The sequence below is a fragment of the Haemaphysalis longicornis genome, unplaced genomic scaffold (assembly GCF_048455015.1).
Source record: "Haemaphysalis longicornis isolate Haplotype H1 unplaced genomic scaffold, Haemaphysalis longicornis Haplotype H1 scaffold_4, whole genome shotgun sequence".
NCBI classification, from domain to species: Eukaryota; Metazoa; Arthropoda; class Arachnida; order Ixodida; family Ixodidae; genus Haemaphysalis; species Haemaphysalis longicornis.
Window position 1 is genome coordinate 100,203,901 of NW_027526361.1, and position 12,131 is coordinate 100,216,031.

Here is a 12,131-nt window from a genome sequence, read left to right on the forward strand (position 1 = left end):
ATCGCTCCATAGGAAATAAAACGGCTGCCTAATTTTTTTGTTGACTCCTATTAGTTAAATGATATTTTCAGGTCCCAAAGCTTATATTTTTTTGGCCGTCATAATCGTATTATTTAAACGTTTAGGAATGTTTCTGAGACTTCCAGAAACTTCGTGTGGAAATTACAATTCACTTTCTTACGAACAAGGAAGTGCAACGAGGGTGCCTATCTGAATCGCGTGTTGTTCATTCATTTATAAATACATTAGGAATGTTTGTGCGACGTCACCGCGAAACCACGCAGACAACGTGGCCCAGACTGCTCAGAAGCAGTTGCGGTGCCCCGAATTTCTATCTTAGCCATCATTGTCATAACAAACCGGCTTTGTAAACTTTAACGGTCATGTCGCAGTAAAGGTCTTTAGGGCTTCAAACACTCATTAAGAAATTCAAGAAACGTCATACCTCTGGGTTACCCAAATAATACGAATTTAACATGAGGAATGAGTAAGTTATAATCCGTTAATTCAAGCTCTTTTGGTTTACCAACGTCTCCAGCTATAACAAACAAATTGGTGCCAAACTCGTGATTATAGGAGATATGTGAAACCTACATATTTTAATATGTAGAACACACACACACACGCGCGCGCGCACACACACACACAGACGTACGCACGCACGCACCAAACATCCATGCCTGGTTATGTCGAGCTTACACGCGCACGAACGCTCAGACAGACAGACAGACAGACAGACCGACAGACAGTGTCTTTTCGGCACATCATGGTTCGTTTATTAGTTTCGTTTTGTTGCCTCCAAAATGCCTCGTTATGCCTATCATTTTTGGTGTCTGTTCTGAGATGTGCTAAGTTACTTTCCTCACAAGCCTCCTCCTGCCATTGCACTCCATAGTCTAAAAGGGAGCGAACTATCTGCATTTCCCACAATATTCAAGCCGACACTTATTCATATCAAAAGGTCGTGTTGCAGAAATGTAGAAGAATAGGGATTAATTTCTGCCTACATCAGGGCAACACTGTGCACCAAGATGACACGTGTAACAATACTTCGCCAAGATGTGCGCTAGACGCAAATAACTACTCGGGGGACTCCAGCGATAAGGCTTCGTGGAAGGCGAGAAGGCCCTTTATTAGAGGAGTAGCGGCCAGAACTTGAGAAGAGCCTCCGACCTACGATGATGATCATGAAGCGCCGCACGACTAACGGGGATGTGCTCATGAGGAGCATGTGTAGTAGGAAGACGAATAAGATGCGCTGATGGTAAGTAAATTCATGGAAAACATGGATAAAGGTTCGCGCTTCAGGTTATTCACTGGCGCTGCACGTAATATAGTAAGGACCGAACTTGCCTCCTATAACCGACCACATTTGTGATTGCATGAAGGGCATGAATGAACACTTTCAACAAAACCTATGCATTTCTATCACAACTTCACGATTGCCAAATGTCTCATTGTAATGCATCCCCAGCTTTCTTGCTCCGACCTCACAGGAAATATAGACAAACCATTTCAGGAAAGGGATAATTTGCGCGAACAAGGAATTGGCTTAGACATGAAAAATTAAAAGAATACTTTCCAGGATTCTGATTTATTTATGTGTAATTCGCTGCCAACCGTTACAGCCCATGCATTTCTGTAGAAAAGCCTACATGGCTGTGGAGTTAGGTTGCGCAAAGGGCTAAGCTTGAAACTACGCACAGAGCAAGCTTTCGTCCGCAATATTAGCTGTGGGAAAATGTATTGCATTCCACTAACTAACTGCATAGTAATCCCTACTGAAATGACTGCCGTGAGCCGGAAAGCTTCCCCCGGAATTTAAAACGAAGCTAAAAGATCATATCTTGTCAACTAGTTAGCTTGTTTCTCTGTTTCTTAATGGTTTATTGTTAGTTGCTAGTTGCTTTTTGTGATCACTTGTTTTTGTAATGACAGTCAATTGTCAATTGTCTTGACTGTCAATTGTTACTTGTCAATTGTCTTGATTGTCAATTGTTCTCTGTGAGGTCGTAAGCGTATGCTCACATTTTATTTGCCTGTAATTACAATTTACTGAAGTTCTGTTTGCTTGCTGCGCATATTAAAACTACTAGTACTAGAAATGGGAGTTCCCACTTGTACATTGTACAGGAAGTCCCCTTACAGTACGTCACTGACTATGGGACCTCTTTCTGTACATCTTGCAAGTGTTGTGTATACTTCGCCCAAATAAACCTTTTCTGTTTCTGGTTCTGGATGCATGTGTCACCACTAGCAATAAGCCGTGTTTCCCGGTTGAGTATATTGTATATTGACGTTGAAATTTGAAAATGAATGAGTTAGAATTCATCAGAAGCTAATGCGTCCCTTCAAAAGCACTGACTCTCCATCACACTTCCCGCTGTTATCAAGCTACTTATGGTGAATAAATTTTGACCACTGTCACGCAACGGGGTCTTCGTTCGCGCAGACTTCTTTTGCCCGGAGTTTGACGAGGGGCAGGGCGCTGGGCGCCGATGAGTGGTTCTCCACTTCGGGATAGTCGTCGTAGAAGTGTGCCACGCGGTCGCTGTAGTGCACGACGACCCCCTGGAACACGCAGCCTACGATGAGAAGGGCGGCGGTGACTCCGTGCAGGATGAAGCGAAACTTGGGCAGGTCGTAGAGCCAGCAGGCGCCTCGCTCCCCGCACTTGTCCTCCCACAGCAGACAGCTGGCGTCCGCCAGGGCGCCGTAGATCAGCGGGTACGGGATGAACGCTGCAACGGCGACAATGGACACGGGGTTGAAAAGGAGTGGCGTACTCGAAAACCGACTGAAGAAGAAACTATCTGATGTTGCTGCTTGAGACTAGAATGAGTACAGAAAGACTGTGAATTTGGCAAGCTGGTAGGGGTTTATAAAGCAGACAGTGCAAGGACGACGCATTTAAAAAAGGCGGGAGACAGGACACGCGCAGCGCACGTCCTGGCTCCCCCCTTGTTTGAATGCGCCGTATTTGCACTGTTTGCATTGCAAACAAATAGCGAGAGGTGCTCTTCACGATTTTCCTTAGAGTTGCCTTTCTTGTGCCCCATGGACCACAATTTTCGTAGTCGGGCTAGGGAACTTAAAGAGACACTGAAGTGGTTTGTAAACATTCCGGGGTTACTAGCGCGAACTGTATTGTGGAGTCTCTAGGCCATATTTCGACCACTCTCGCTGCGTTTACGCGACTTTATTCAGTAGAAAAAATCAATTCTAAAATTCTGTCCTTCTTTCTGCATCCTCCTTGCCGATTTCCTACGACGTTTCGTATGACGTCGAAACAAGAGGGCTTGGCTTGACTGCGCTACTACACGGCTCGCCGACCCTCCGACAGAATCAGTCGGCCCAGCGTTCGGTCAGCTGGCCGCCTGCGGGTAGTCGTAATTCGCTCGCTCAGTCGAAACTAAGCCACGGCAGGTTTGGGCATGGAAGGATTTGCCTTTAGTTTGTTAGTTTGTAGACTGTATCAAGCTCCAAGTCCAACTGACTCCGCACAAGCGCACATGCGACGCTTCCCTGACTAGTACGCTAGTAGAAAAATCTAAGGCCAATTGAAAGTGGGAGAGGAGTCAGCGAACTTAATAGTATAGGTACAAAAAAGTTAACATCAACCGAAACTTTTTTCGCACAGTGTAAAGCCAAGGTGAGGAAAGCACTTCTTGCCCTCGGTGTACACAGCGGTCAGCAGCAGGACCACACATCTGCGAACGCTTTTACGCCTAGGGAGTGCAGTCACTAGACATGAGATATTTGTGAAAATATTGAGAACGTTTACTGCACGAGCGCTATTCAAGAAAGAGTCACCTAAGCTGCTTGGAATGCTAAAACTAAATAAAAATGCGAACAGGCTATAAAATATATACTTATATGTCCGCCTCTGGCAGCGCTGGCTCATGGCGGCGTGGTCTGGAGCACTGGGTTAGCTGTATTTCAATTCGCATGTTTAAATCATCGATGGTTCAGATTTTTTAATTGATTTATTTGTTTTTGGGCAATGTTTTCGGCACTGAATTCAGCCTTTTTGTGCTGTAACGTTCATTGCTCCAAGAACAAGAAAGCAGAACGCGTACAGACCGACATTGATGATCTCGCCAGTTCTCGTTGGTGTGGTGTTGCCATATGCACCAACTTCGTGCAGGCACAGTCCGGAATCAGCCGACCCTTGGCTTTGTGCGAACACGCCTTTTAAACTACAGGCATGAGTCAGGCAAGCTCCAAAGTTGGGGCAAAAGCGCATCGCATTTGAGCGTCTCCAATGACGCGGAGGGTGTTCATGCACAGCGTACGCCTCAACTAGTGATTGTTACGATTCCAAGCCGTGCTGGTGGGCTTATCTGATAGATTTTACAGCCGACAACATGGCAGAAGCGCGGTATGACGATTACTGAGATATCGCGAATGCACATCCAGAGATAACGTCGGATGCCAAGCATGTTGTTTCACAGAACCGAAACCGAAACTTGTTTGAATTTAATCTTAGGCATCGTCCAGTCACGTAGCGCCTTGTACGTCACTGCTGTTAGTTTGTGCTGCCTCCACCAACCACGCATGGTAGTTTTTCTTCTTTTAGGCTTCATAAAATAAGTAACTCCTTATCGATCGCGTAAACGACGGAAATATGTTTATTTGAGCAAGTCTACGCTGTGCAAGCAAGAACAGGAGCTTGAGAAATTCACTTCAGTGTCTTTTTAAAGGATAAAAATGGTGAGCTCTACACTTTGCCTAATTTCCGTAATATATTTAACTGTAGAATGCGTTGGCGACATTATAAGTTATTTTTTAACCGATATACACACATTTTTAACGAATAGAGGATGCTCCAAAAAGCTGTATCGCACGCACCATACACTGGCAACTCCACAGCGGGAGATTTTTGGATTATTAGCGTATTTGACGCGTACAGTCTGCTGCGAATAAGCAAAAAATCGAAGTCACAATAAAATAATGGGAAATAAATTTTGATGGCTGAGACAGCACGAAAACACATGGTAAAGCAGTGGACGCCAATAGTGGTGTTGGCGTAGGTGCGGGCGGCGCATGATGTTCTTGCTTATACCGCCTGAAATAGTTAATATATCGATTCCCTGAGTTTACTTGCCCAATTCCGCTACAAATAAGCCTTTGAGGAAATCCCGTTTAGTGCATCTTTAGACCAATTGTAAGAACTAACTTAAATCCACTACGTTGACGTAGAGGCTATAGGCAGTGGCTCCTGATCCCTAATGTGTGTTCATTTTACTGATGGAGGTGAAATATGAAAACGCCCGTGTGTCGGTATTTCGGCGGACGTTGATGCTACTCAGGCAATCTACATTTATTCCTAGCCACCCACTGTGGCTCGCCTCATAGCCCGCGGGTACGTTGGGCACGCATAATAGCACAAAACAGTTTCAAGATTTATGTGACATCTAATACATTGGCTTGTGACACCTGAAATGCGAAAGCCCGAGCTAGGGATCATGGTTAAATGGTCAGCAATATTTTACTGTAACATAAAAAAACTGAGAGAATTGCGGAAAGAAAAAATGTGTGCCAATCCACCCTGTGAAGGTCGTTGGAAAGCGAAGCTGTAAACGACACCCACAGAGACAACCCATGCGCGTCACTTGAATTCACACACGTGGCTCGATAAAGAGTGAAACCAGAGACAAGTGAAGTGCACTTAACCACACCCTTTATTACTCCAGATAGATATCATTTGCTAAGGTTAAATCAATGCATTATTCATGAACGGTGGTTGGTTGAGTTGTTTTGGTGAAGCACATGAGTGGAAACTCTTCTTTCATAAAATGAAGGGAAGCTCACACTCGGTGTTAGACGATCTCACTTCTCCTCCGTCTCTGCCGCCGCCGTCGGAGGCGACGAGATCGGCGACAGAGTCGGAGGAGAAGTGAAGGGCCATGCGTTGGTGGGAGCTTCCTTTAATTTTTACTAACACCTAGCGCATGAGCAAGGCGCGCAGACGGCTGCTACATGTGCCATGGGCGGAATACACAGCGGCGCGAGAGGTCGCGTTACACTACCACGTGACATTCATCGAGATTGTTGTTGTTGTAGTCCTTTATTAGGCGAGGGAAGGCCATGGGGCCAAAATATGGGTAGGGGAAGGAGGGGAAGGGAGGAGTAGCCCAGCTAAAAAGATGATGCGTCCATGAAGACGGCACAGGGGTTCCCTTCAGACCGCGGAGGTCAGGCTAAGGTGTAGATCTATCATTAGGAGATTTTCACGACCGGAGTAGGCCCGATTCTACACTAATCTTGAGAGACCACTCTCTACGCCGAACAGCCCAAGGGCTCTGATAAAATTCGGATCTTCAAATGGAGGATCATCTTCTGAGGCATCGGGAGGCATAGCATTGGTGAGGATAGGCCGGTACAGCAAAAACGCGGAGCAGCGCCAGATTAGGTGGTCATGGGTGGCGAATACGGTCATTCGGCAGTGGGGACAGTAAGGAGGTGGAGACCCCGTTGGGTAAATCCATTTTCTTGTGATGTGGGGTGTGAGAGCTGCGTTGGCTCTAGCTTTGTTGACGAATACTTCCGCAGAGCGAGGCATCGGGGGAGCCAGAGCCAGGTAGCCAGGAGGGGTAACGGAAGAAAGACGGCACTTCCGTGCCTGGCGTGCGTGATCAAGTTGAAGGCGAGGGCAGAGGAAGGAGGGCGACGCGTTGTCAACCAGGGGAGGTGTACTATCAAGGCGCTCCCGTGCTGCATCATGTGCAGCCTGGTTGCCCCCATCCGGATCTGTGTGACCCGGAACCCATGCCAAACGGGTAGTGATCCCATTACGCGACAGAATGGCGGTCATATGTTGGATTCGGTGCACTGTTGGATGATCGGTGAAGGGTTTGCGCAGCTCTTGGAGGGCTTGGTGAGAGTCTGTGAGAATGCGGATGCGTGGAGGTGGCGGGTTTGCAATGGTGAAGGCCAAATGATCCAGTGCGCTAAGGATGCTCTGGAGTTCCGCTTCCAGGGGGGACGAGTTACAAGCGTGACGTGTGAGGGAGCCGTCCAGGTCCGGTCGAGCTGGGCAGCGCCAGGCCAGACCCATATGGGAAGGGGAGAGGCTAGCATCCGTGAAAATATCGACCTCGTCCGGCAATTTCGCTGCGAGGACGCGCTGAAGGGCCCTTTCACGAGCGGTACGACGGGAGCGCGGAATTCCGGTTCGTTGGTGGGCAACTGTAACAGGCGGGCTTACCCAAGGGGGAGGGGGTGGCGAGGCCGATGGAAGTACTGGAGAACGCAGGTGGTAAGCCCGAAGATGTGCTCGGTGAGTGCACCGTCTGTCTCCCACGACTGTGCGTGGGCTCGTCGCTCAATCGGGTAAGACAATGGGCTTTTCGCTCGGTTTCTCTATTCTTTCCAGGTTCGATTACTGGCTGTTACTTCTATACCAGTTACTTCTATTATTTGTTCACAAAGTTTTCTGTTGACACCGACTGTCTCGACAGAACCTCTGAGGGGTAGAGGTAAAAAGCGTCGCTTTAAAATGAAAGAATAAAAGGAATAAGCTCATCGCACGATACGCAATCACGCCAGTGCTGTCAATTATTACTGGCATAATCTGGACTCCATTTCCGGAAGCGGTTGCATAATCAACACGGGCCTTTCTTCCAAGAAGTGATTCTACACGAATGGGTGATATTAATTTTTACGTGAATTAAAACGAAGCAGCAGTCCCCCCCCCCCCCTTGCCACCAGAAAATTTCCAAGCAGTGTTTGAGTTGTGCGGTTTACTGTATGGCCAAATCACACTAAAATTATCCAAGCAAATTTCAGTAGCATAGTCGCTTACATGAGTGGTTGGCACTTGTCTCGGATCTGACACGCCTACACATTTCTATGGAGCGTCTATTCTCAAGGAAGTGTTGAATTCCTCAAATATTGCTCTGCTGTAGACATGTTATATTTGCCCCGCCTGCCGTGTGAAATAATCGTAGAAGGGATAACGATCTCCAAACCAATTATTTACAATAATTCAATCATTATGTTTGGTGAAACACACCAGCTATTTCGATCAGAGTTGGGTTATCGAGCCACAAATCATTTCGACGCACCTCGTTTATTAGAAGACTTCCAGGTTTTTCACAGAAAAAGAGCAAAACGGTGTCCTCTGAAATTTCATTTGGATTAAAATGTCAAATATTTGTAGCCCTAAGTTTAACCATCGGATTTCTTGTGAACTCAGAAATAAACTTCCAAGGAGGCGCTGCGGGGATTTACATAGTTCGGGATTTCGTTATCTCGAACTTGCACGATGAGGCGAGTTTTTAGCACGCTACTAAGGCGTGTTAGCTCCAAGCGTTACTGTGCGGAGTGGGTGATTGATCCAGTAACCTTCCGATTAATCGATGAATGCTTAAGTTGCGATTATTCATTTTAATCGGTTGATTGGTTGGAGTAGTGTGAGAAAACTAAAACAAGAGTGCCGTGTTAAAATTGCGCGCAAGCTTGTCAAAGAGAATATTCTGGTTCAAATAACCACCTGACGTTACAACAAAAAACGATGCAAGCATGTTTAGGGATGATTGTGATTAAAACCGAAAGCTTAGATACAAGACAAACAAGAAAAGTTTACATGGTATAAAAATCGGCGAGCGGGCATTCACACCATTTAGCCATCGGATAAACCATCTATGGCCAAGCAGGTAGTGCATCAGCGCCATACTGATGCCCTGCTTACATGAAATATCTGGGTACAGGTCGACAAGCATTTTTGTTATTATATATAAATATTACTAAAAGATTACGTTTGGTAATTTTTTTTCTGAACAAACGCAACCGATTAATCGACTAATTACCCGATTAACTGACGCCCAGCCCTAGTGGGCATAACGGAAAAGTATGTCGTGGTAGGTATCCGCATGCAGCCCAGAAGTGCTTAGTGAATAGTATTGTAGAGAAACGAGACCACGAGTTCAAGTTTTGAATGCTTATTATTTACCCGAGTTTCACTCCATTAGCATCTGTTGGGCATGGCTGGCACGCCTGGCTCTCATATCGGAGTAAGAGGCATAGAACGGAGCTTACGTTGTAAAAGAATGTCTACCACATTGCTTATGCATACACAAACCTATCATAAAAATAAACACTCACCAAACATGTTCATTATAGCGGACAACATGGAGAGTGCTGCCCTTTTGTCTTGTGCATCGAGGGACCTGAAAGCGGAATGTAAATAAACAGGACAGACAAATTGAGAGCATAAACAAAATATACTGTAAGTATTCTCTTTTGTTAATGTAGAGTGTGCAGGAGGAAGATATCGATTCCCTCATCTTTGTTGCAGTAGCGGACTAAATATGGCTTATTGTGACTCCGGGAAATTGTGTACGTTACAAGACTAGTCACAAAGCCAGAGCAGGGCAGCCAACAGTATGACCGGTGCACTGAGCGCCATCATTCAAAAAAGAGAATGACGTGTGCCCTGCTCAGCAATGGGCTTTTACTGCAGGTTTCGTTTTGTTGTTCAGTGGCGAGATCAAGTTTTTTACACAAAGCTTGTATGTGCGCAATGTGCAGAGGATCATAGTAGGCCCAAGAGTACAAGGAGAATACCTGATCACCAGTAGCGTTGATCCCACCAGTGTAGTAGAGTAGCAGACCTGAATGACGAACACTACCACCGAAAATGCCATTAATGCCGCCGAGCAGTCTTGTTCGCACTTCCCGTAGGTGACATCACCGTTGTGGAAAGTAGAATAGTCACTGGTGGCCACGAGGCAATGACAGTCGTTAAAAATCTGTATGGAGAAGCTGGCATGAACCTTGTTATGTAGTGTCTGCACATATAAAGCATCGTAACTACCAGTCTATGCAGGAGTAGGGAAATGTTACCCTCACCACAATACTGTTGTAATCCCGTCAACTTCAAACAACAAAAGAGGCTTCGTGAAAGCCATCGCCCGCACAACCAGGAAAACAAAACAGAAATCTATCGCAGTACAAAAAGAGTGTGTTGCCCACTGCTATTTTCTGCAATAGCGTTTCGTTTGCGAAGCTTATTGAGCAAGAAAGAATACGGCGAAGAACCGCGGAGCAGCAAAGCCGTAAGTTAATAACAGAACAACTCATTTTACCGGAGCGAAGCTATGCCTGGGCTTTTTATGATAAGGTGGTAGGAGCCTATGCTATAGATACAACAACGTGCCTTCACCAGATGTGGTACATGAGTGGCTATACCTGCATAATTCAAAAACAGAAGTTTCACCACGGGTCATGAAAGCGAATGCATAGCTCCGGGTTATTCAACGCACTCATAAATAGTCTGCTGCGAAAACCGGTCACGCAAAATAACAAATAACTAAACTAAAAATCATTCCCAAAAGATCAATCTATATACGACACACAGACACAGCTGTTGACGTGCAGTCATTATGATTACACTGATTCTCCAAGAATTATGTTTCGTGTGATTTGTGCTGTACTTAGTCTTAAAACTTGAGATAAATATCGTGACTGGAAATCTGTCTCGTTTCCATATAAAAACATTGGCCGAAGGCAGATGATCTTTCAGAAGTAATATACTAGAATGCTGCCATTTCTATCATTGGTTACACTCTTGGGGTGTACCTATCACGTCACACGCGTGCGAAGGCATGGTTCTGGGGCCGGAGTGGCTTGCAATTTTGTGACCTTCTTTTCAATATGGCGAAATCTACAAGCGATGAAGGATTTTACATGTTCCTCTCAGGCTCTAGAACACGTCGCAAAGCGTGAGAACAAAATCCACAATTACACTTGCTATCGGCGGGGACTCGCTATCCAGTGATTATGATTCGATCTTCAGAAGCAGAGGGGTCTGGGTTTGGTGCGTGAAACTTTCTTAAGATCTAAAGACTTGTTTTGGAGAGATGTACCAGGTAGCACACGCATTGTTATACCTGCGATGGATGGATACCCTGTGATCTGAAGAGGAGACGCGAACGTGCACATACGATGACTTACGCTCTCCGAAACAAACTACCCCTACAATACCCATGTATAATGATCGTTTACGTTGCACGTGGGTTACGGAGAAATACGGCCACAATACAAGAGAAGATATGGCCACAAAAGAAGTGAATATGCAGAAAAAACGCGTTATATGCATCTCGTCTCATATGCAGTAATTGAACCCTTGGTACAAAGGCCGTTTAGTTTTTACCTATTTCTAACACCTTGTTTGACAGAAGGCAGGCCGCTCTTAACAGGTTGTTGTATTTCGTTCTTCTTGGAGAAGTTTAGGGGTAGCGATCAAAAAAGTCGAAACGCTCTCCATTTGCATGAAAAGCCATGGACAAGCTTAGCGACAAGCCGTGGCACGAATTCACGGCTTTTTAGTCTCTCAACTTTTTCGAGGTGATTAGCTGATTATGTTTCAAGAAAGAAAAGGTGGCCGCATATCCACTCTCTTCGCTGCAAACGTCGTCAAAATACGATAGTCTTCTGCCGTCAATGCACCGTAAATGCCTCTCTTCTCCTCGCCACCTCTCACGTCCTTCGTTTCCCGTCTCACTGTTTCCACTATAAAATCGGCGGAGGTTTGTTCAACTCAATTCACGTTTTCCGCGTTCCACTCATCACGCACCATCTATTAGAACGTTTTGTTACATGAAATGCTGCCACGAAGTCTAGGTTCGAGCGCGACCACTTGTCGTAGTTGTGTGTCAAAATATTTCTTTCAGCGCGTATTTCTTTCAGCGCCATGTCAAAAATCAATCAGAAATGAATTTTCAATTAAAAGAGCACTGATAATACCAGTTCATCGTCAATGTTTTGCCAGAAATATCCCTAATCTTTCTTGCTGCTCCCCAATGTTGACAGGTGTGAATGATGGTACAGATTTAGTAGTTCGGAAAGGTTTTGCCTGCAGAAGCTTATCCTTCGAGTATTCTGTTAACTTTTGGCCGAATGGCTAAATCGAGGGACAGACATTTCCTTTCCGCATAGACAGGCATACCGACAGAGAAAAATTTTCACGAGTAATAAGCCCAAGAAAGACTATTTCTTATAAAAGATTCTCCAGAAGCCGAACAGAAATCTAGTACCGAGTCAGAATGTATCAAATGTGTCGCAAAACTAGTTAGATAAAGGTCTGTTTCATGACCTTCAACCCGTTACAGGGTTACTCATATTTC

At 45.5% G+C, this 12,131-nt stretch overlaps 1 protein-coding gene across 2 annotated transcripts in view; it reads right to left on the reverse strand.

Moving 5' to 3' along the window:
• Nucleotides 1-797: 797 nt before the first annotated feature.
• Nucleotides 798-12,131, reverse strand: part of LOC144179170 (solute carrier organic anion transporter family member 74D-like) — a 47,893-nt gene continuing 36,559 nt past the window's right edge. For both annotated transcript variants that reach the window (XM_077707415.1, XM_077707414.1), the window contains 3 exons: nt 9,571-9,755; nt 9,109-9,173; nt 798-2,741 (listed from right to left, as the gene is read on the reverse strand). In XM_077707415.1, coding sequence (XP_077563541.1) covers nt 2,425-2,741; nt 9,109-9,173; nt 9,571-9,755 — 567 coding nt within the window. In that variant the 3' untranslated portion in view covers nt 798-2,424. The remainder of the gene's footprint in view (nt 2,742-9,108; nt 9,174-9,570; nt 9,756-12,131) is intronic.